Source organism: Rhinolophus sinicus, chromosome 3, assembly GCF_057876585.1.
Source record: "Rhinolophus sinicus isolate RSI-liver-muscle chromosome 3, RSI-T2T, whole genome shotgun sequence".
NCBI lineage: Eukaryota > Metazoa > Chordata > Mammalia > Chiroptera > Rhinolophidae > Rhinolophus > Rhinolophus sinicus.
In genome coordinates this window covers 73,466,997-73,493,042 of record NC_142503.1, presented here as the reverse complement: position 1 = coordinate 73,493,042, position 26,046 = coordinate 73,466,997, and the positions used below count along the sequence as shown (strand labels likewise).

Genomic DNA, 26,046 nt, shown 5'->3' with positions numbered 1-26,046 from the left:
TCTCTACCCACGCATCATTATCTTCACTTTCCCTTCCCTCCAAAACTTAGCTACTGAAAGTGCTGCTAGGGGGAAAAAAAGGAAAAACAAACTATTCAGTCAGCTGTCCATATACACAGGTTTCACAGCTGTAGATTCAACCAATCACAGATCAAAAACAGAATTTTCAACCCATAGTTTGGAATCCGGGGATGCAGAGAGCTGATTGTATGTATTTTCAATGCCATTTTATATAAGGGACTTGAGCGTCCAAAGATTTTGGTATCCACAGGGCGTCCAGAAACCAATCCCCCATGGATACCAAGGCATGCCTGCATAACCATTTCTGTTTATTCCTTGCTATCCACTGGCTTCTCATCTCACCGAAATTCTGATTTTTGTCCACTCCCTTCTCCATATGACCTCAACATCATCAAACTTATTAGGTACCTTATTTGACTTTTCCACAGAACATTTTCCTGTTGACAACTTTCCTTTCCCTAGGCTTCAATGGCATCACCATCTCTTGGTTTCCTCCTATCTGTCTGGTTGCTATGCTTCATTCTCCTTTATTACATGCTTTTTTTTTGCCTGCCCCTCTAAATGTTGGTTACCCAACATTCCTACCCTTACCCTTCCTCCCTTCTCTCTCCCTAGGTGAACACAGTTTTCTCCGTCACTTCAATTACCATCTACATGCTGAGGATTCCCAAAAGCTACATCTCCAGGCCAGACTCATCATCCTTCCCCCAATCTGTAGGCTTCTATTCCTATGATCCCTGTCTCTTGTGGCTAGCACCAACAGCGACAAAATTCCCAAGGCAGAAATCTGGGGGTCAGTCTTGATACTTCTTCTCCCTCATATCCATAATCATCAGTTACCAAATTCAAAGGTTTGTGACTGTAAAATTTCTAAATTGGTCCTCTTCCTTCAGTACTTCTGGACCTGACTATAGCTCAGGCACCAGCATCACTCTCCTAAAGTGTCCTTTGTCACTCACTGTTGTCTACACAGATCCCAGAGTGCTCTTTGTAAAAAATGTAGACCACATCAATTCACTCTGCTGTTTCCCATCTTCGAAAGCCTCCCCCAGTGAGTACACAGTAAAATCCTAATTCACACACAAAGATTTTTCCACAATACAGCTCCTACATACTTACTCAATCGCACCTCTCACCACTCTACCTTTCATGCCTATAATATGGTCGTATATAAATACCGAAGATTTAGAATGCACAGTATTTTCTCTTACCTGCGTAATACTTGACGACTCTTCCTTTTCTGGAAATACCACTCCACCTTTTTCCTTTGGCTTGGCCATCTCAGAGTCCTTCTTCAGACCCAAAACAGACATCCAAAAGTCTACCTGGAGATCTGGCATCCCAAACCTGGAGTTTTCTTCTTATGTACTCTGATGGCCACCAGAATTTACTCTCATGGAACTCATCACACTTCAAGTGGGGTCTATGTTCCCTCCACTTGAATTCGGGCAGGCACGTGACTATGGTGGGAGTGACATTACATGACTTCTTAAGCTAGGTCATAAAACCAGCTTCCTCCTACTTCTCTTGGGACACACGCTCTTGAACCAGGCCACCCCCCACCCCACCCGAGCTATAATGAAGCTCAGCAATCCATGCACAGATTCATAAGGACATGAACAGAGCTCACTTGGGCTCCCAGCCTGTGGCATCCAAATTGCCAGTCATATGAATAAACCATCTTGAAGGTGGATCCTAAGGCCTCTAGTCCAACTGAGCCAATTAAAGACACATGGAACAGAGATTAGCTTTCCACACTGAACTCATCCCAAATGAAATTCATGAGGAAATTAAATGACTGTTGTTGTTTTAAGTCTCTAAGTTGGGCAGTGACCTGTTACATAACAATAGATAACCAGAACAGTGCCTGTCATATGGTCATATGGTACACAGACACAAACGTACAAGCACACACACTGTACACACACATACAACACACACATATATACAAAATTTGGAGAATCAATGAATAAATTTCCCATATCAAATTTACTCCATGAGTTACATTTGGTAAATAGAGCAGAGAGAAATTTCCAAATATTCTAATTAGGGTACTTAAATTATCTTAGTAATTTTTATTATTAAAAATAACAGATATAGAAAATCAAACAAAAGAAACATATAGCTTAAGGTAAATGCCCTTGTAATCGCTGCCCATCCTGAGAAATAAAACTACTAAATACTGCAGACGGCGTCCATGAGAACTGTTTGGATCACAACCACATTCATTCCTCCCTCCAAGGTCACTACTACCATGACTTCTATAGTAATCACTTACTTGCATTATTTTCAGTCTTCAGTGTGTATCCCTAGACACTATAGTTTGGTCTTGACCATTCTTAAAATTTTATGTATATATCTTTAAGAATCTTTTAACCTATAATTTCCCTCTCTGTCCCTATATTTTCCTTACAATTTAGCTGTTTAAAAACCCAGCCATTTGACTCGTAGAGTTTTCTGCAGCCTGGATTTTAATGTATTTCATCCTCATAGGGGAATCCAACATGTCCTCTGTTCTCTTTCCTGCAACTGGCAGCTTGGATCAGACTAGGCCAGACTCAGATTCAAGACCTTTGGTGAGATCATAGTGGCATATATTAGAAAACAAATAATGTGTGGTTGTCTCTCTTTTTATGATGTCAGCAGCTGTTGATACTCAATGTCTACATCTATTAATTCATTGGATATTGCAAAATGTTGAGATTTTTCCAAATTTTATCATTTCTTTTTCATTTATTAGTTGAAATATTTCCATAAAAAGATGCTTACCCTCATCTACTATTTGTTTAATCAGTAATACAGTTCATATAGGAAAAGCAGGATAAATGTTTGACTATTTTATATGGATATATATATATATATATATATTTTTTTTTTTTAACTCAGGGAGCCTTCAAAGTAAGAATTATAAACAAATTAAAGACATCTTAAATATATTCATCAATGGATAATAATGATGATGGTGGCAATGATAAAGAAGATAAAAATAATCAGAGCCAATACTATATAACGTTTTTAAAAGACTTTTACATGTATAAACTCATGGGGAAAGTACTACAATTTTCTTTCTTACTCTGAGGACACTGATGCACAGTTAATAAGTAGCTAAGGCAAGATAGAGGTGTGGGTAATGAACACTACAATCATCTAAAGGTGGTCCATACATAAACATACAGATATTCTCAAGTTCACAGATGTATTTCTATGGAAACTTAAAGTAAAATCTCCATTTGATATTTAGCTACATACTGAAGCTGGATCCATAAAAAACTTAGAAAATGGACAATCAAGTGCTGAATATATATTAAACCTACCTCTAGTTATCTCTAACTCTTTTAAATTATTTTCCTGGGTCATTTTTAACTGACCATCTCTTGTTGGATGATAAGTTTTAATTCAAGTAGACGTTTTAAGTTTATTTTTTCCCTCTAGTTTGTCCAAATTCCAAAATTCAATAGACCTAAGGTCTTTTACTGACTTAAGAAAAGCCATACTTCAGTGTGGAGGTTCCTCAAAAAATTAAGAATAGAATTACCATATAATCCAGCAATCCCTCTCCTGGGTATCTACCCAAAAAAATCTGAAAACATTTATCCGCAAAGATATATGTGCTCTGATGTTCATTGTAGCTGGATAAAGAAGATGTGGTATATATACACAATGGAATACTATTCTGCCATAAGAAAAGATGAAATAGTGTCATTTGTGACAACATGGATGGATCTTGAGATTATTATGCTAAGTGAAATGAGTCAGACAGAAAAAGTCGAGAACCATATGATTTCACTGATATGTGGTATATAAAACTGAAAACAACAAAAGAACAAGACAAACAGATGAAGAAACAAAACTCATAGACACAGACAATAGTTTAATGGTTACTAGATGGGGAGGGGGAGCGGGTAGTAGATGAGGGTAAAGGGGGTCAAATATATGGTGATGGAAGGAGAACTGATTCTGGGTGGTGAACACACAATGTGAGATATAGATGATGCATTACAGAATTGTACACCTGAAATCTATGTAACTTTACTAATAATTGTCACCCCAATAAAATACAATTATATATACATATATATATAAAGAAATGAAGCAAAGTAGAAATCACATAAATTTAATACTAATTATTTGGCCTTAATACTAATCACAACACCTAAGAGAGTAAATAAAATGCTTTCTTAACCAGTTTTCCCTTTACATATACAATGCTTACACAAACTAGAACAGAAAACATGCCTTTTTGAAAAAGAACTTATATTACCTAAAATATTCTCCTTAATGTCTTTGTTATAACAACAATATGAAGATAAAAAATAACAAATTACTAGCAATATTATATCAAATGGCATATTTTTTATGTCAAGTTTGTGGAAACTTGTTATAGCAGTCCTAGGAAACTAACACACAGCTAACAAAGAATCAGTGACTATTTACCTTGTAAAGTAATCATCAGCTACCATAAATGTCAAAACAAAACAACAACAAAATCACCCTCATATGAAGTCTATTAATCTGGAAAATGGGTCAAAAGTTGCAATATCTCATAAATTTTACAGAGTAAGCTTAAAATGTGTATATATGCACTTTTTTATCTTTCATTCCCACTCTAGCTTTTAGAATCTTATCTCTGACGAAAACAACACCTTGCCCCAAAATCCACTGTCAGAAGTATAGCTGCATTCCCAAAGACAGTTTTTCTCAGCAGGAGCCCTGATAATTCCAAAAACTAGACAGCAATATTCACAGCTCAGCAGTAGCAAGGTCACAGGATTTTCTCCCTCTGGCTTTTCATTTACCTACAGTGCAGCAGCTGGAATACTGGCGAACTCTGTTATTCACTTTGCTAATATATATTTTCACACTAATTAGCACATGTGGCTTGAAGTTTCTTTTCATATTTTGGGGTCAAATACTGTTTCTGATAATAAGCTGGCAGCAAGAAAGAAGGAATTTCAAAGGCAATTTCAAAACAAAAAATAAGTTGATCAATAGAAGTTTATGCAGATAGGGCATGTATGAAAAAGATTAACATTGAAAATCACTGTAGACATTACTGGGCCATATCTTTATTTTATGACTTTTTTTCCCCACAGAGATGTCATATAAAACTGTTTATGTAAAATCAGTGGTAGAAGGAAACTTTTAAGCTGGAAATTTTCTACTTCAACCTTTTCATTTCACAATAGATGAGTAAATAGAGGTCAAAGGAAGTGAAATGACTTGTTCCATGATACATACATGATGACAAAACTAACTCCTCCCTCAGTCCCTTTTCTAGTATAAAGGGTATAAAACACTGCCTATGTTATACTCAGAAAGTCAACCAACAGGACATTGGTCACTTATTCAAAAATTTAGAAGGGTGGAGGTAGAGAGGGAAGGCTCATATTACATAGAAGTTGAATTGTTACATTGAAATAATTATCACATTCAAATTTATAACATGAAGTATAAAACTCTGGTTCATTAAGTATAAAACTGATGCACTATTTAAAATACCAAATCTCAATAATATAATAAAAATAGAAAGAGGCCAGTAAAACTTAATTAAAAGTAATTACGAGGCTGAGGAATGCCGCTAATATGAAAATACACACATGCACATGAACAGAGCCATTTTGAGCCTGGAATGGTGAAAGGTAAAATATGACTGAAAACTACAAAATATTAATGACAGATAAAATTATCTCTTTTTTTTTTTCATGAAAAAGTAGGGGAGAGGCCTCTAAATTACACAAAACGTTTGGATCTACATTTTAGAAATGCTTCATTCAGTGACTGATAAATTCATTGAATCTCAAAGTAGTTCATTGAGAAACTGAATAATTTTTTTCTTAAGCATTGTCAAATATATAAATAAAACTGAGAGTAACATCACTATTGCTAAAGTTTTAAGGCTATGTGAAAGAGGACAGCCATATATAATGCACCACGTGAAGTCTCTGTTGAAAAGAATATTGATCTACTTAGAAAATGGCTAAAGGTAGCTCGTTAGTGAGCACTGTGTGCCAAGCACCATGTACCCTGTACACACATTGTTCTGTGCATTTAATTGTCCATAATACTATATAGCAGGCCCTGTTATCCTCATTGTATAGATTAGAAAGCCAAAACTTGGAGTTGTTAAATAGGTTTTCCAGGACATAAGTTCTTAGAAAACTAATTCTTACATTCAATCCTATGATGCATCCAAATCAAATCATTTCTTCTCTTCCCTACACTGATTGGGCAGCAACAAGGTAATTTCTAGAACCAAAAGGTTAATAGCTGGAATTTTAAAAAATCAGCTTCACTGTTCTAAGAATTACATACAGGTTCAAAAAAATTATCCATAAATTCCCTTGAGGCTTTACAGGTACAAAAAAAAAAAAAAAAAAAATCAACTAGCTAATTATGATATCTTAAAACGAGTAGAAATTCAGAATTTTTCAAAGAACAACTTACTTTGAAACTAAACGGTACAAAAGAGACGCCTCACTTCTCCATATTAAATAAGAGTTACCCTCACAAAACAAATTATGTATTCCTGTCTTTTTACACAGTTCAAAATTTGACTTGATCTTGCTGAGTCAAGGCTATGAGAATCTGTATTTTGTGTCTTTTTTTCCCCCAGATTCCTCCCTTGGTGTTAAATATGGGTATCACTTCTTGCTACTGATAACACATGACTCCACACCTCTACCTCTCCTCGGCCACCCTACGTCTACTCTCATTATTTACCATTTGCTGTTTCAAATCTGCGGCGCTCTGAGAAATCATGAAAATAAGTTCATTAGGGCTATTTCTGAATAAGAGTAAAAAGTTCTAAGATTTTTCCTAGTACATGATCTCTATTCTATGAAGTTGGTTACATTCATTTGTGAGATCCCAATATATTATTGTTTCTGCTACTCTCATCTAAGAGCAGAGGTTACAGAGAGAATGAACTATGGAGAAATTGGGTGTTACTCCACTTAAAAAAAAAAATCATAGAGCTATACCTGTATGTCCTAAATTTGGGTGGCATTTCTAGGCTCTTATTAGCATCCTGGCAAAAGGATGGTCAAATCTAATGGTCTCTATCCAGCTTTCATTTTATTTGAGTTCTGTGGAAGGCAAAAATCTAAGATGGTCTCTCAGATTGCCACCCCTTTGTGTACACATGCTGAGTGATTCCTGGGACAGTGAAGACAATGGATTTTACTCCCACAGTCAGGTTATTTTATATGACACAGCTGACTTTAAGAAAGGAAGATTATTCTGAGTGTGCCTGACCTAACCAGGTAAGCCCTTAAAAGAGACTGGCCTCTTCCTAAAGGCAGAGATTCAAAGCATGAGAGAGATTCCATGTGAGAAAACTTCTCCATTGCTGAAGGGCTATTTAGGAAGGTATTTTGGTGGCTTCTGAGACAGACAGCAAGTGGCCCTCAGTTGACAGACAGCAAGCGGAGGAGGACCTCAATCCCACTAACACAAGGAACTGAATTCTGCTGCAACCACCTAAGCTTGAAGAAGGCCCCCAAGCTCCAGATGAGAACAAAGCCCAGCCAACACCCTCACTTTAATCTCATTAGAACCTTGAGCAAAGAACTCAGGGAAGCCACGCCTGGACTTCTGGCCTTCAGAACCGTGAACTAATAAACGGGTCTTGTTTGAAGGCATTCCGTCTGTGGCAATTGTTACACGGCACAGAAAACTAACACAAGCTCTCTCAGCATTTCCCTATTACTGATTGCTTCTGTCCTGAAATTCTTCTTTGCATGGCATCTGTCCTCTTTCTTGTCACTCCTTAGTTTCCAAGGTAAGCCTTATTTGCTCTACCCACCAGGTGTTCCCCAAGCTCCCAGCCTGGGCCTTTTTCTCATACTATACCATCTCCCCGTTTCATCTCTCTCATTTGTTTAACACATATTTGTGGAACAATTACAATGTTCCAGACAGTAATCCAGGCTCTACGGAAATATCAGAAACAAACAAACAAACAAATAAATAAATAAATGTAATAATAATAATTCCTGCTCCTTGGAGTGCTCATTAGAACACTCCTTACTCTATGACAAGACAGACTTGTCTCCTGTGTTCCAGACTCAAATGGCCAGCTGGCTTTTAGATTTCTTCTATGAAATCCCTAGAATTCTCTCACACTCACTTATTATTTTTGTTGAACTTAATATTTCACCTTTAATATGCACACCTATCTTTCCTTCCCTTCCTCTCTTCAGGAGCTGGCTTACCTTCTCTTCAAAGTCAACTCCTCTACTTATCCCAGGATGCCCTTCGATTTCCTCTAAATCTCACTCCTTTACATATTTCCATGAGCCCCTCTGTCATCTGATTCTTCAGCATTCTCCTCTCTGATTCCCCCTCTCTACTGACTCCTGTAAGCAGAGTCATCAGTAATTCTACGAATGAAACTCTGCAAATGAAAGTCATCTGTAATTCTACTCTCCTGATTCTGTAAGCAAAGTCATCTTTCTCATACCTTTAAAAGTAAAATATAGGGCCGGGCCGGTGGCTCAGGCGGTTAGAGCTCCATGCTCCTAACTCCGAAGGCTGCCGGTTCGATTCCCACATGGGCCAGTGGGCTCTCAACCACAAGGTTGCCAGTTCGATTCCTTGACTCCTGCAAGGGATGGTGGGCTGCGCCCCCTGCAACTAGTAATGGCAACTGGACCTAGAGCTGAGCTGTGCCCTCCACAACTAAGACTGAAAGGACAACAACTTGAAGCTGAACGGCACCCTCTACAACTAAGACTGAAAGGACAACAACTTGACTTGGAAAAAAGTCCTGGAAGTACACACTGTTCTCCAATAAAGTCCTGTTCCCCTTCCCCAACAAAATCTTTAAAAAAAAGAAAGTAAAATATAACTATCTTTACCTTGTGTATCCTTCAAACTACGTTATTACTCTTTCCCTACTTACTCATAATTCTCCTGAGTCGTGTACATTCATTGGCTTCTCTTAATAATCATAATTATTCAGGGCATTCTTTTGCATAATGCAAAGTGTGGGGCAATTTTCCTGCTTTATTTCATTCAATTCTTATAAGAACAATACAAAATTATGATCATTATCCCCACTGTACAAATGATAAAGCTCAGATTCAGAGGTGAAGTGACTTGTCTAAAGTCTTACATTCTGGACTTAAACTCAAATACATCTTATTCTTAAATGTTCATAAACTGTTTCCGCAACTGAAACTTTACCTTATTCACTCCTATGTCCACTGCAACCTGACCTCCACCCACCCCACTCCACAGAAACTACTACCAATGAGGTCACTTAACAACTCTTAAATTGCCAAATCAAAGACAGCTTTTCAGTCCTTATCTACCCTCTCCACTGCATTGTTTACTCCTTTGCTCTTGCATCTTTTATATTACCCTACTTTCTCCTTCTTCTTTGCCCTCTCCCTGCTTTAATTATACTGATCACTCGCTAGTTTTAATCTCCAGCTTCAGAAGAACATCCACACTGCCCGCTAAGCTCTACAGGAAAGTTTGGGACACCTCAAACTTAAACATACCCCGAACAGAAATCATTAGCTCCCATCTGCTCCGCTTGTTCCATCGCTTAGTGAGCAGAACCATTATGACCTGTCCTCCAGGGAATGGCAACCATCCTCTATCGTACCCATGCCTCTCCCTCTCCTTCACTCAGCAGAGCCAGTTCTTCACTTCATCCTGCTCACTGAACCCCCTAAAAATTATACTTGCTGGTTTTGTCTTAGAAAAACCTGTGACTTACAAAATATAAACATTAATATCTGAACAAAATTTAAGTTACATATTAATGTTTATATGAACTATCAACTAATTGTAGAGTTTAAAGGTTTTATGTTTATAATAAGTATTCTGTGTTTATTTCAAAGATGAATAATACTATAGGCTTGTGATCAAGCAGAAATTTATAATTTTAAAAATAAATAGTAGTTTGCCTACCATTTTTTATAACCATTAAAAAAAAACGCAGTTCGCTACTAGGTTTAAAGTACTCTTAACTTTGATACCATATTCTGGAACAATTTTTTAATCAACAGGTCTTCTCACTCTATTACTGCTCCTCCCATTCATAGAAAGCCCATCACTAGCAAGTCAGGAGTCTTCATTTCCTGCTGGCCAACCGTTCTTGGTGACCTTCCTTTAGTCAAAAAAGCCCAATTCCTTAGCATGCTCATTTATCTTATTTCTATTAACTTAAATACAAAGGAAAAGCTTTTTTTTTTTATTTCATTGGGTGAAATAATGCAACAGATAAACCACGTAACCAAGGATTTCTGAAATTCTAGTAAACAGTATCTTGAACGGTATCCAGATTCCAGCTGGAAGCATCTAGTTATGATAGGAATTGATTTAACTTTATCATAAAGTATTTGCCCTTGGTTCTGTTATTACTTAGAATAGATTAGCAATAAATACATTACGAACAGAGTAATCTATTTTTGTGTGCTTCTTTGAATCAAGCTGTGGTGGAGGTGGGGGAGAGAAGCTGTAAGGCAGCTAATGCTTTCTATTATAAACTACAAACAAAACAGACAGTAGGTTTTTACTAATTACTGTAGGATATATACCTTTATAACCTTAGGAATGTAGAAATACTTTACCTGCTGTGATTGAGTAAAAAGGCTAAAAAACATTTTATGCCCTTCTTCTTTATCCAGGTCTGTCAGGGCCACTAGAGTCTGTATTTTGGGATAAACTTTCATCATATATTCAGTGTTCTCATACATCTGTAGACATGTTTCTTAATCATTATAAAGTTTATGTAAATAACATTTTTAAAATCCATAGAAAAGAATAATAAAAACTTAACTGTAAAAACCCCAGTGATTATTTCGCTAAATAATTAGATATAGAGTCTAAAGTATTCCCCTATCATTTATCATTTTAGTTTATTTTATAATTTTGACCATACTTTCTACCACTTCCACTCCCTCTCATCCTGTTCTTTAGAAAAGAGCAAAAACAGTTTTAATAGATGTATACTTTCAAGGGAGATGCCATATAAAAATTACATCATTCATAGCTAGAATAAACCTTTCATTAGAAATTAGAAATTGAGTATATAAAGCAATAATCTAAAATTACAAAATTAGCAAGGACAATCTGAAATATGTACAATTACTTTGTTTTCTCCTAACATATGTAATAGCCCATAAAATGTTTTTGTTCTTATGAAAAAAGTTAAGCTCCACCAAAAAAAAGCCCCTCAATAACATATCAATTTAACTATTTTCATAACTACTGTTATAAGATCACCAGACACTGAACTATGTATACAGCTTTAAAACAACTTGTGATATGTTGTCAATCTGCATGGGCAATTAAGTCTTCCTACAAATTCAACCAGAAACTAGCAAGCTGGGGGGAGGGCGCATACCCTGCCTTCTATATATTTATATATATGTATATATAATGTGTATATATACATAGTGTGTGTGTGTATATATATGAATGAATAGATAGATAGATAGATAGATAGATAGATAGATAGATAGATAGATAGATATAAAATCTGGCTACCACATTTTGCCTTTATTAATATATACAAATATGTAGCCAGATCTTAAAATATTATTAGGTTGGTGCAAAAGTAATTGCGGTTTTTGCAATTATAATATTTTTTAACCTTTTAAACCACAATTACTTTTGCACCAACTTAATAGAATCTATCATAATATCTACTAATGAACTAAAATTCTTCTACCTTAATAATTTTAGTGCCATACAAGCTTCTGTGGTCTAGCGGCAATTACTTTCTAAAACATATAAACAAACAACAACAATGAAAACAACAGTAATATGCTAAGTCGTAGTTTTCTATTTTCGCTAAAATTTTACTTATTCTTTCAGTCAGGATTGCATTTAGCTATATGTTTAAAATTAACCTACCCAAAGAGGCTTTATGTTTCTTATGCAACAAGAAGTCTGTAAAGTAAGCAGTTCAGAGCAGGTGCCAGTTACTCAAGAGGAACAAAAAGGACCAAAGAACTTTCTTTCATCTTTAAAAAAAGTCTCTTGACCTAAACTTGCTGACCAGCTACCACCCCTCAGTCAATACTATTTTTAGAGTGATTAACATAGAAACTAAGGTTTTTGAATGGGTCTTCCATGTGAATGCTAAAATCATCCCAAATGGCTAAGGGTATAAAAAGAGACAGTGAACCAGAGAACACATTCTTTGATAAATGAAGAGGAATGAACAGAAGTATGAAAGAGTTCACCAACAAGGAATAAATGTAATACAACCAAACTCCAAAGCCTGGAAAACACAGAGACTTTCACCTAACAGTAAAAGGATAACAAAGGCAGCGTAGGAACTACTTCGCAATGTTGAGGTATGTGGGATATGGGAGAATGAGTAACCTGCTCTTGAGAAGGAAGTTTGCTTATCAGAATGAGATTATAGAAGGCAGAGTAAAAACTTTTGAGAAGATGCCTAACGGTATGAGGATGCTTTAGGGAAATGCAAATACACTAAAGAATGTATCTGCCATATACAGTACAGAATTAATACGACATACTACTTGAAGGAGAGAGCAGATGGCTAGCAATAGCAACATGGGGTGCAAAAGCTTACCAGAAAAAGATAAACTAGGCCTGGACCAGGTCCCATTTCCAGGGGAATCTGAGTTTCTGGTGAAAGGGAAAGCACCTGCCTAAAATTAGCCCTCATGAGTCAGTGTGCGACTTATGGTGATAAGGATTTGCTAGAAACATCATAAAATAATATCACAGAGTAAAAACCAAAGAAGTCAGGACATCCCTAGGAAAGCAGGATAAATAGTGACTCCATGAGAACACAAAACCCTCCTCTGATCAATTCAGATATGGAATCACCACATAAGCTAATACATGTGAATGTCAATATGTATATGTCTGGGTGAGTATAGTAACATCTGACTAAGCAGACTGACAATGATAGGTGTTTAAACTATTAAAAGTATAGAATCTATCATATGCCTTAAAAATCTTCTTATGTTTAGGTGAGCATTAGTTAATAACCAGAGAGCAATCTTCATGATTATGGATGGAAGGCCACAGGTATGAAAGTTCAGTAAGTATTTACTTGTTGAATTGTTTTAAAATTTCAAGACACTGTGCATCCCTATATTTAATGTGTTCCTGAGGATGGTTGCTGACAGCCATCAACACAAAAACTCCTGGGGAGGCCAGATGGCTCAGTTGGTTAGAGCACGAGCTCTCAACAACAAGGCTGCCGGTTCAAATCCAGCAACTGGACTAGAAGCTGAGCTGCATCCTCCACAACTAGATGGCAACGACTTGGAGCGGATGGGCCCTGGAGAAACACACTGTACCCTAATATTCCCCAATAAAATTTATAAAAACAAATAAACAAAAAACCTCTTATCCTATTTAGTATAAGGTAGGGATAATGTAGGAATTTACACAAAATAGTTACATAAGAAAATTTTAATCTTTTCCACTTTATCTTGAAGACATGCAATACAGCTAATAGAAAACAAACATAATAAAAATTAAGAGGATTAAAAATAATTTCAAAAACAGCATAAAAGAATTTTGAAAAAAATGATGATATGCAAAAATATATAACACACAAAAATATAAAATAAGGATCATAAAAGAATATATATCAGGAAATGAAGAGTAAAAAGGAAATAAGACTTTATTTTAAAGCTACAGAAAATTAGAGTTGTACAAGTCACTAGCTAACTATGTGTGTCACTATCTCGGGCTTCAGAGACTATCTCTCTCTATATATACATATATATATACATACTACATATATATGTAGTATGTGTATATATATATGTAGTATGTATATATATATGTAATATATATATATATATATATATATATATATATATATATATATATATATATAGTGACAGACTGGACAAGATGACACCAATGGATTCTACATCCTCTAAAATTTTTATGTCTCTATAAAATCAAGATAACACAAAACTTACAAATATAAGAAATGATACTTACAAACAGTACCTACCCAATGACTACAGGATATTTAGAACACCATAATTTAAACACTGAATTTGGTAACATTAAAACATGAATTATATGCCTAGTACAACTCTCTTCAAATATAAAAAAAAATACATGTAGCTATATAATCATTAAACATTCTTCTTTGACATTTGTCATTGTTATTTGAAGGCCAGAATTTGTTTTCCCTGATACAGTGAATATGGAAGAATGACAGCCTAAAATACAGGGACATTAATTAAGGGATGTGGAAGATGCAGTCAATTAAGTTTAAACTGCAAAATAACATGTAAATATAATTCTTTACTAACACAACAGATTCAAGATAGGACTCCATTCCTACTAATGATAGAAATTATGTGATACATTAAAATATTAAGGAATTAGTGTTTTCCAGGTTTCTAAATTAAACCATAAGAATTGATTATAAAATTAATATTGAACTATATGCACTTTTGTATCATAGTGAAAAGCTTCAACAGGTCTTACAACTGATTATTTAATACCTACCAAGAAAAATATTATTTTCCTTTGCTGACAGAAATTGAAAATAAAAAAAGGTAGTAAAGAAACTTAAATTTGGAAAACAGAAATCTTAATACCATCACAAATTTTAAACTGAGCAATGATTCTCCTCAGATATCCAACAAAACTGCACCCTTTTTCCTTCCCATGATTTGGAATAGTAGAAAGCACACATTTTTCTCAAATTTGGGAGGTGAATAAAGTAAACAAAATAAAATGGAGAACAAGCCAGTTTCATTTCTTAATGAACTTGGCTTGGCATCTGAGTGGCAATATTCCTTCAAAAGAAGTTTGTCTACTATCATATTCAGGAGAAAAATGATTCTGCCCATTTGAAGCAACAGCATAAAATGGATGATCAGCTGGACTCAGATCATTTCTGGGCCTTTGCTAACGTAGGCCTGAGACAGACAGCCTTCCCCCTTTACCTGATCGCTTTTGATTTCTGATGTAGAAGGAAAGGAATCCTCACTACACATTTTACAGGACTGGGAGTTAGAACCAGGCTCCAGCCTACCGTCACAGTGACAACATCTATTTTTCTTCTCCATCTCAGCCAAGAGCTGGCCCTGGTGGGCCCACAGAAGTAAATCTGTCCACAGACTTCCTGCCCAAGCCAAAAGCCAGCTACAGAAGACACAAAGCTGGATCTCCTATTTGGAACTACCTCCCCCTATTGGCACGGAAGTATCCAAGTCAGTTCTGGACTAAAGGCATTGCTGTATTACAAATGTTATCGGTGTATTGAGTAATAAAGAAAAAAATCCTCATGCCTTAAGTAAAGATCCCTTATTTAAAAAGTAAATCTATTTTCTTACTGATTTTTAAGTAAAATAATTTGTTTACTTCTGATACAACCTGTAGAAGGCTTCTGCTTCAGGAACTTAGATCTTGAGATCTCTGAAAACAACCAAACTTTCAAGTACTTCTTGAAACAAAACCTTGCAAACTGCTGTGCTGCAAAGCTTTTGTTAATCCAGTGCTTCTACATTAATTTCACTGAGGTATAAATCTCAATACCTTAAATTCTTCTGATTCAAAGAGAAAGAATATGAATTATGCACAAATGATCTTTAAAGTCTCCATAGAAAAAAAAATTTAAATTCCCTTGCAGCAAAAATGTGTTGAGCTTAACAACATAGAATAAGAAGCAGCAGAGTATTTGGGATATTTAAAACTATAAATGTTTAATCTGAAAATAAGGCTACTATTTTAATAATCTGTTCTATAATAATTTATTAATTGCTATGTAAATTCTTGTTTTATTCATGCACTTTTTAAAAGAAAGGTACTATGCAACTACTAGATGCCAGATATTATATTCAGATACTGTGCAGAACATTCTTTAAAATAGACCAAAGTTCAAGGAAACAAAGAAGAAAAATAGATACTGTCATAATTCTGACATATCTTCTACTTTAAGCCCTTTGCCTCCCTTTCCAATTTGATGCACTTAAAAAAGAAATGAAGACTTACCTCTTTGTATAATTTCTTCTACGTCTCTATTTTAAATAGACCCACATTTTGATATCATTGTCCATAACAACCATTCAACTTTATATCACGTCCATCAGGGAAAAGCCCCATTTCATATTCTGAGAATAATTTTATGAAATGTTATATCTAATAAATACTAACAGACATCACGAGGGGGGGGGGGCTTCTTATGAGCCAGGTAATGCTGTAAACATATTAGGTGGATTATCTCATTTAATCCCCCAAAACAACCCTATAAAATAGGTTGTATTACAAGCCCTAGTTTACAGATAAGAAAACTGAGGCACAGAAAGGTTAACTAACTTGCCCAAGGTTACAAGGCCAATAAATAAGTGGCTTAAACCACTACTCAAATCCAAGCAACTTTGCTCCAGAATAAATGCAATTAACTATTATATTTCTTAGGTTAGGTCCCTGCTCCACCTCACCAAAAGTATTCTGTTGTCAAAAAGATGTCTCAAAGGATGCATTAGTAATGTACTAACTTTGTCTTTTTGCTAGAGGTTGATACATTCAAGAAACAATGCATGTTGATTTTCAATATGCTTTGCTTGGTCTCAATTTTTACCGTAGATCATTTTAAACATACAATTTGGATTTTTAAACCTACATAAATTTACTTACATTTTCCTATTTTTATCTTTTACTTCCTGTTTGGTTTTATTCATTTATACTTTCAATATTCGTTGAGCATTTGCTAGGTGCCTGGCATTTAAATTCAAAGGTTCATAAAATTGCAGAACTTTAAATCTGGAAATAATCTTAGCGATAGATCAAAATTAAGGCCTACAGTCAAGGAATATAAAATCTAGAGAAACTAGATTTCTTGTTTCTTGGTCTAGTCCAGAGAAAGGCTAATTCGGGTATTTTTCCTGTGAACATCTGTACCCATTGGTTTTGCTCCTCACAACTAAAAAAATTAGATGTCTAGACAGCTCACTAGGCAGTCTTCTAAAGTCACCTATAAGGGGAATAAACACAGTGGCTGTTGTATTAGTGTCCTAGGGCTGCTGTGACAGTACCACAAACTGGCTGACTTAACAGAAATTTATTTTCTCACAGTTCTAGAAGCTGGAGGTCTGAAATCAAGGTGTTCGCAGAATCATGCTCCCTCCAAGCTCTCTCAGGGAGGATCCTTCCTTGCCTCTTGTTGCTTCTGGTAGCCCCAGGTAAACCTTTTGATTTATGGCAGCATAAATTAAATCTCTGCCTGTGTTTCCACACGGCTCTATTCCCTGTATGCCAGTCTCTCTTCTCTTATAAAGACACCAGTCATCTTGGATTAGAGCCTCCTCTAATGACCTCATCTTAACTTGATTACATCCACAGACCCTATTTCCAAATAAGGTCATAGTCACAGGTACTGGGCATTAGGATTTCAACATATCTTTTGGTGGATACAATTCAACCCATAACAGATTTGATCTTTAGTTGCAGCACCTTGATCTTTACACTCTCCCAGTTAAATAAACATTTATTTGCTTTTACCCTTTGAGTTCTGATTTTAAACCTTTTCTTGGGCCATACAAAAAGCATATTTTTCATCCAACGGTGACTTAATATTTAGCAACCTTTGGTAAAGAACACTGGCAAAGTCTTTTCTAAAACCTAACTAGATGAGTAAAAAAAGCTCTAAGAATAATCAGTCAGGCATGATGTCTTCCTTAGGAAATGTTCTGTTTCCTGTAGAAGGTGACTGTATTTCAATATTTGATGACTCTATTTGTTATTATAAATTCTAAGAGCTTCCCTAATATTAAAAAAACATATTTACTGAGCCTCTTCTATGCGCCAAGTACTATCAAGGCCAAGGAAATAATAGTAAACAAAAGTGTCTGTCTTCTTGGAGCTGATGGTGATTACATGGAAAGAAAATGGATACTAACCACATACATATATACATAGGTAAACAAATACCATAATTAAATGAGCTAATGCATATAAATACACGTATTAAATTATTCAATGCACAGAAATGCATAGAAGAAACCTACACATAGTAAATGTTAGACAACAAAATAGTAGTAACAGTAATAGTAAAGAGACTAGAAGTAATATTGAAGAAGTAAAAAGGAGTAATAAGATAATGAAAGCACGGGGCAGAAAGATAAGAGAGCCATTATGCTAGAGTAGTCACAGAAACATCTCAAAGGAGTAACATTTGAGCTGAAATGATGAAAAGAAGGCAGCAGTCATATGAAGAACTAGGAAAAGATTACTAACGAGAAAGGAAACAGAAAGACCCTGGATGAGAAGAAGCTTGGCATGCTCAGAAGGCAGTCAGACCAAAAAAGCTAGCATGTGGTAGATGAGAAGGTGTGGTAGGTTATGCTGGGGGGAGGTGGGCAGGGACAAGACCTTGTAGTTTAGGCTGCGATAAGGAATTTTATCAAGTTACACATAGAGATGCTACTGGAGGGTCATGAACAAGAGATACACAAGATCACATTGAGATTGCTTTTCATGAAGATGGTGCCCAAAGTGAAGAAGGAAGCCCCTGCCCCTCCCAAAGCCGAAGCCAAAGCCAAAGCAAAGGCTTTGAAGGCAAAGCAAACAGTGCTGAAAGGAGTCCACAGCCACAAAAAGAAAAGGAAAAAAAAAAGGTTCAACATGTCACCCACTTTCTGAAGGCCCAAGACACTGCAGCTCTGAAGGCAGCCCACATACCTTCAGAAGAGCACCCCCAGGAGAAACAAGCTTGACCACTGTGCCACCACCACTGAGCCAGCCGTGAAGAAAACAGAAGACAACATACACTTGTGGTCATCGTGGATGTCAAGGCCAACAAGCACGAGATCAAACAAGCTGTGAAGAAGCTCCATGACATTGACCTAGCCAAGGTCAACACCCTGATCAGGCCTGATGGGGAGAAGAAGGCATTTGTTCGACTGGCTCCTGACTATGATGCTTTGGACATTGCCAACAAAATTGGGATCATCTGAATTGAATCCAGCTGGCTAATTCTAAATATTAAAATTTTTCATTTAAAAAACAAATCACATTGAGATCACTCTAGTTATTGTACAGAAAATAAAACATAGGAAAAGTAGTCTGGCCGAAGTAGTCCAGGCCACAATTTATGGTGTGTTTTATTAGGATGAGCACAGTGGAGAGGCTGCCGAGAGGTCAGATTTGGGATATATTTCGGAGGTAGCACCGGAAGAACTTGCTGATGGAGTGGATGTGAGATTTGAAAAAGCATGAATACAAAAGTGATTTACAAGATTCTGGCTTGAGCAGCTGATTATAAGGGATATCATCTACTAAGAAGTAAGTTAAATTTGAGATTATTAGTCCAATTAATGAATGAAATGACCAAATTCTAAGCCAGTCTTTATAAATGAAGTTCACTTTAAGTGTCTTCATGCAACTGAACTGTCATATTTATGATACCAGATATAAAAATTTTAAATGGTACGAATAACTAAAGCATTATTTTTACATATTCAAGAACTAAGTTACAGGGTGATGACTTTTGGTAGGCATGCTGAAAAATAGAAAATCACATATAAATTTAAAACTGTGTGCATTTGTTTAATTTTATTTTTAAAATATAAGGTGAAAACTATCTCAAGTTCAGAAATTTGGTTTCTCTGACACTGAGCTCCACCTGCTGGTAATTTCTTATTTTTAGGATTTACATTATGAAAAAGAATTAAAATGTGTTAAAGTGGAATACAGCCTCCATCATAAATGTAGTGAAAAACCACATTTAGGAGACACCATGTTAAGTTTCTCTTTCTTTATAGCTACTGTTTATTGAGTTTAACTATAGTGCATGAACTGTGCTAAGCATATTTACAAACATGATCTCATTAATTTTCAACACAATTCTATGAGGTTTCTCTGACTTGCCACATTTTACCAATAAGGATGTTTATCTCAAAGAGGCTGTGTGACTTTGCCTGTGGTCATATACTTGATCACATAGAGAGGATGTGAACTACGTTTTCTCTGACTACCTGTCTGTTGGCTTAGCAAACAGGCAAAACTGCCAGAATAGAATTTAAACTATAGTGTCAGAAAAGTTTGAATCTGCTATTCTGATTCTGATCAAATTCCTTGATCTATTCAAGCATTAATGTTCTCACCAGAAATGTAGGAATAACTCCTTCCTTGCAGGATTGTTTGCCAGTAATAATATTTTATATGTCTAGCACACTGTCAGTTTCTTTTAGTAATTTTCCACAAATGACATATTAGGGCAACCTATATTAGGATATAAAGTATGAGGCTTTATACTGCCAAACGTTAATGAATCAAATTAAGTGTCTCTTAAAAAACAATCTTTCGGGAAATTTTAAACTTTGAATTGTGATACTAAAAGATTTATTTAGAAAAATCCTCCCTCCAAAATGGAATATTTGACATTTAATAGATTTTCAGGACTCTTTAACTACTTATCTTTAAAATCTATAAGTTATTATACATAAAGCCAGCAAAAAATTCTACCCAGTGAAATTAGAAATAACCAACCAGAAAATCGTGAGACATCAACAAGTATATCATGAAAATCACAAGCAAAAGTTAAAGGTTAGCACTGACAATTTCCCTTTAATTATCAGCAATATTTTTTAATCCTGACAAGAAACAAGCTTTGAATAATTTTATGGGGATTAGCTTTATACAAATATATAAAAGTCATTTTCATATATAAAATATTTCCAATAATTTTCAAAGAAAATACGTCTTCAAAATTTTTTTAAATCAGCTAATGAATTTACTAGTAAATTCTTCTAACGTCACAGATCCACCTTCAAACAAGTATATAATGCCTGCAATTGAGAACTCTTCCCAGGGAATACATATAATTATCCATTCCATATCCAAACTGCAGCTGAGAAAAATGGTACTGAGAGAATTGTTAAAAGCACGTCAGTTCATCCATTATTCTAAGTCTACTGTATTCTTGGATGAAATCAATTCAGATAGCTGCATTCTTAGACTTCCACAGAACTGATTTGGGTCTTATGTCCTCCACTTCCACTGAGGGATTCTCAGTTCTGCAAGAGATCGCCTTATGAATCTCCTTCCTGCATTAGCTGTAGTGATATTGTCAAGGGCACTGTCACCACAAACGTCAGTGGTAAAGCCTCTAGTAAGAAATTCTATTAGAGCTAAATACAATGAAGAGCTTTGCTTCCCCTGCAATGTGGCACGCTGCCTTTTATTTAATAGTGTTATAGGACTTTATCTCCCTTTTCATGCTGGCCTTTGGGAAGCGTAGAGACAAAATAATAAATAATAGCTCTAGTGTAGTAACAGTATAAACTATGATCTACATGGTTTTCCCCCCAGTTTTGATATCCTATTACAACCTCAATTTTCCCTGGTTCTGATTTTATTTTCTATTTAGATTTTGCTGAATTTAGTTATCATTAGCTACTTCAAATACTCTGGAGACTAAGGCAGGAAATGAATGAGAGAATGAATATAAACATATAAACTAACACATATTAAATCTATACTAAAACTCTTGCAATGTGAGGCTTACAAATTCCCAGAACTAACAGTCTTGTCTACTAACAATTTAAAACAAAAAGCATAATTACCTATGGTTGGTGACGTTATGCTCCCTGCCATCTCCAAACCCCTAGTATGGTCACTCTACTAGGCTGCCTTTCTTGGAAGTGATATAGCTGAAGACTGAAGTATCAGCTCTTCAACTTCCTGTCAATCAGCTGAAAGACTTAGGAAAACAAGAAGGACACAGGAGATCCCCTTGTGTTCTTTGGTTTTTAGCATTCTAATCCCAAATCACACTGTACAGTTGCTCAGCAAGAAGTCAAAGCTGTGTCTGACTTTCTGACTTCGGCAGATGGGAGGAAGACAACATCCATAAAAATACCCAAGAAGCCTCTACGGAATGGCAGACAAAAATTAAATTTGGCTTCCAAATTTCTATGGAGAAAAAAGACTAGTATTTTTTGCAGTATGGCTAATTCATGTTTGTTTTACTTCTTATATACCAAATATTTTAAGTATCTACAAAAATTACTCCATCACCTTAAAAACATGCTATGGCTTTCAAGATAGATGTAATTATGATTTAATATCCCATAACAATTTTTAAAATTATAATGAGCAACCACAAAATTAAAATGAGACCTCTAAATTGTATGCTGTTATCAAATGCTAGAAAATACATAGGTAGTAATTTCTCTTGGTGAGTTAAACAGCTAGTGAAAAGTCAGAATCAACATGTTTGTATAGAATATTTATATCATTAGATATTCTATGAAATACAAGAAAGCAACCTCATGGATTTTCATTATTATTAAAAGAGACTAGCAAATAACCTTTCTGATTAAATGCATTTTTAACACACCAAGACAATTATATAAATAAAAGATGATATAAAATACTCATTGTATCATCGTAGAAATTACACTCTAGAAATGTAGAATCCTATGTTCAATTTTTATTAGTTTTAAATTCATAAATTAAATCCTTGAAAACATGATCAAATATGATATGAACTTGATTACAGTTACGGAAAAAGTCTATATACATGGTTCTGTTATGCACAACGGGAGGACAAAAACGGATCTCAGTAGGAGTTTTCATGATGGTTTGAATTTCTTCTTATGTCATCCACCCACGAATTAACATGATAGAGTTAACTAGCAATTTTATTTTCTAATAATACTCCTGCACTGGAGATTAATAAATGGCAAAGACTATAAATATTTTTAAGTCATAAAATTGAAATGGCTTACAATATCAAAAAGCATAGATATCTGTAATTATTAACACGGCTAACATAAGCTATATATCTAAATATTCATGACATAATAGCAAATTGAAGCAACTGTATGTATAATGCAAGTCTATACTCATCTATATACTCTACCCACAAATGCTACAATAAATTATAATATTTCAGATTTCTGTTTGGGGGGGCTAAGCTATTAGGATAAACATCAAAAATTAAATATCACCCAATAAAAACCTTTGAGAATCAATAACTGAAATTGGTGTTAATCAAATAATTAGATAGGAACATTTCCTTAAAATATTATCATTTGGTTCTTGACCTAAAACTTAAAAATATGAGAAAAAATGTTACTATCTGAACTGCAGATTGTATCCATATATGAGATTTTATTGAACTATAAAGCAAAAATGTTGACACCCATAAGTTAGCTTGGTTCAATAAATATTTTTATGTTATTTTAAATTAATGCACTCACTTCTGCCATCTCCTTTTTTCCTATTTCCTTTCTGTTTTTATTTTTACCTACCTCTTATTTCTGTATTTTCTGTTTTCTCTCTTGCTATTTAACTTGCATCTTCTTCACTTTTCTTACATTCTTCTTTCCCTCACATGTTTCTCATGCGGCCTTTCTTCTGTCCTCCCCTCATCATATCTTTTTCTCCCCTCTCTTTTGATTCTTCCTTAATGGCCTTAGAGACAAAGAACTGGGAGAAAGAATAAGAATTCCCTCCAAAACCAAAACTTAATGAGTATAGCCTAATTTATCCCCAATCAAAAACACAAGTCTTTTGTGGAATAAAAACAATGTTCTGGCTTCATAAAGACTGCATGTAATTGGAAGGGTGGAGGAAGGAACAAGAACCATTTAAACTTCCAGAGTTTCAGAAAGTGACTATTGAGAATATCTAAGATTCTAGTGACTCTTAGACTAACTAAACTTTTCAAAAGACAACTAAAGCATTTTCTTATTAACTGGATCCCATTTGACTCTGCCTGACCTGCCTGAATGCTTCGTAATCTCTATACTACTTCACTTCAGCTACCTCCCAAGTTACTACCCGCCCCATATCCTCTCCTTGATCTTGCTAAGCCCGGTTGTTTCCATCTATAGTGTTCTACACTACAGAAAAGAAGTCAGACTGAGAATCTAGGTTCGAGTCACAGATATTTCATTTAATATTCATGGAAACTTGGGTTTATTAGTTTCTTTGATCTTCTTCCAAAAATTTTTGTGGAGCATGCCTTCCATTCCAGGATACTAGGATCAAGAAAAATTGATTATCTTCAGGAAGTCCATTGGCTAGTAATTTGAATAGACTGTGACTGATGACCATCACAGGGCACTTGATGAGACAGCAAGTAATGACAACACAAGAGGCATTTATAATAATAGCATAAATGAAGCCAGGGCGTTCCCATTCTCAGTGCTATCATCTACCGGCCTCACAAACACTCCCCTTATTTCCTAATGTATTTGCAAGTGGCTTATGATTATTTTCTTTCCAGCTCAACTCCCGACATTATCATGACTGATTTTCATACCCAGGGCCTCAAAGTTCCATAGATGTCTTCATCTCTAGCAATGCTCATTCATGCTCAACTTCAGCATCACATTCTACCTTTCACAACTGGGGACACCCACCAGTCAGAATTGCTTCACTTGAAGCTTTCAGGCCACATTTGGAAGCTTCTTATAAATCTTTTACTAACTTATTCCAACTACAGTTGGTTCTTAAACTAGATTAATACAATCAGCCCCGGAACTGCCCCAAGCTTATTCTTCCAGGCCTTCACCCCTTTTATTTTCCTTCCTTTTTTTTTTTTTTTTTCTTTTCTTTTCCTTTTTTTTGCCCTTTTATCCATAGGAATAAATTTGGTAGTTATGACCAGCATGCATTCTGACTGGTCAGAGTCCATGGTGGTAGGGAAAAGACAATATAAGCTTTTAGTCAGGCCATTTAGAAAAACTGGTGTTTTGTTTAAAAAGTCATTGCAGCCATTCTTATTGGGGTGACTAGAACCAGATTTGCTCTGATTAGAATTTTGAAAAATTATTTTGGTTGGAGTATGGAAAACAGGTTGGAAGGAGGCCACTGTAGATGGTGATAGACAAGTTAAATACCTCAGTATTTAATTGTGTTTCTTAATAATTATTTTCATTACTATTAGGATTAAAATTTTTCATATTTTTATTAAAGTTTATATTCCCTCTAATTATTATGAATTTCTTATTCATGTTCTTTGTCAAATTTTAATTGGTGCACTTTCTTATAAACCAATTTGGATGATTTACCTACATAGTTAAAAACATTAATACTTTGTCATATTTGCAGCACATATTATTCCCAGTTTCTACTCTGCATTTTAATTCAGTTTGTTTTCCCACACAAAAATTGTTCACTTATATTTTCTCTAGTATTTTTGGGGCTTTATTTTTTTTAATTTAGTAAATCTGAAATTTATTTTTATGTAGTATGAGCTCAATATCTAAATTGATATTTATCAAATGTATAGAATAATTTGTTTTCCTTTAAATAGTCTGATATCCTTATATGAAAATCATATATACATCGGCTTCTTTTGCCTGACTATTCTTCTCTATTAGTCTACCGAAATATTTTTGTTTCTTAACTATGCTGTTTTAAACACTGCAACCTTCTAGTTGTTAAAATGTTATGTTTCTAACATCATTAGTATGACAGCATTAATTCAAGTTTCAAAATGAAGGCAGATAAAAGGATCTGAAAGTTATTTATATTCTTCTTGTAGCTCCTTCCACATTTACCACTTAAATACATAGTAGAAATGTACCTGATTCTTTCTGATCAATTAAATGATTTTAAGTAATTTTGGGAACTTATCTGGAAGAATTAGCCTCTACTCCAAAACAACTCTAGATACATTGTGACAGAGAAAACCTTTCCTTAGTCTAACAACTTATCGTTCATCTGGGATTTGAAAAGTAAACCAATGATTTTAAAAATTAACAGTTGACATTTAATCTTTGAAATATTAACACTGGGAAATAGTTTTCTATAGAATACTATAACAAAACAGAAAATTTATTAGGATTTAAAATTATTTCATTGGGCACCAAGTGAAGCAACAAATCATAATATTACATATTCTCTTTACAAAACCTTTCAATTAAAGAAATTAAATGTTATAAAAGCCATTTTCAAAATTCAAGACAGTTTGGAGATAAAAATATATAAATCCTATCCATGCAAGGTCAAATATCTCCCCACAATTCAAGCCAAAAGATAACAATGTTTTTACACATAAATTTTAAGAAAAATATAATACTATTCAGTTTAATA

The 26,046-nt window shown here is 34.9% G+C and overlaps 1 protein-coding gene and 1 pseudogene across 5 annotated transcripts in view; one reads left to right on the top strand and one right to left on the bottom strand.

Moving 5' to 3' along the window:
* FER (FER tyrosine kinase) overlaps positions 1-26,046 on the bottom strand; it is a 374,252-nt gene that overhangs the window by 221,307 nt on the left and 126,899 nt on the right. Inside the window, exon 1 of one of the 5 annotated variants that reach the window (XM_074328620.2) lies at positions 14,940-15,109. The exons of the other annotated variants lie outside the window; for them this stretch is intronic. Coding sequence (XP_074184721.2) covers positions 14,940-15,062 — 123 coding nt within the window. The 5' untranslated portion in view covers positions 15,063-15,109. Of the gene's footprint in view, positions 1-14,939; positions 15,110-26,046 lie in introns of those variants that run through there. 5 annotated transcript variants of the gene reach the window in all.
* LOC109445525 (large ribosomal subunit protein uL23 pseudogene) lies at positions 18,472-18,950 on the top strand (annotated as a pseudogene).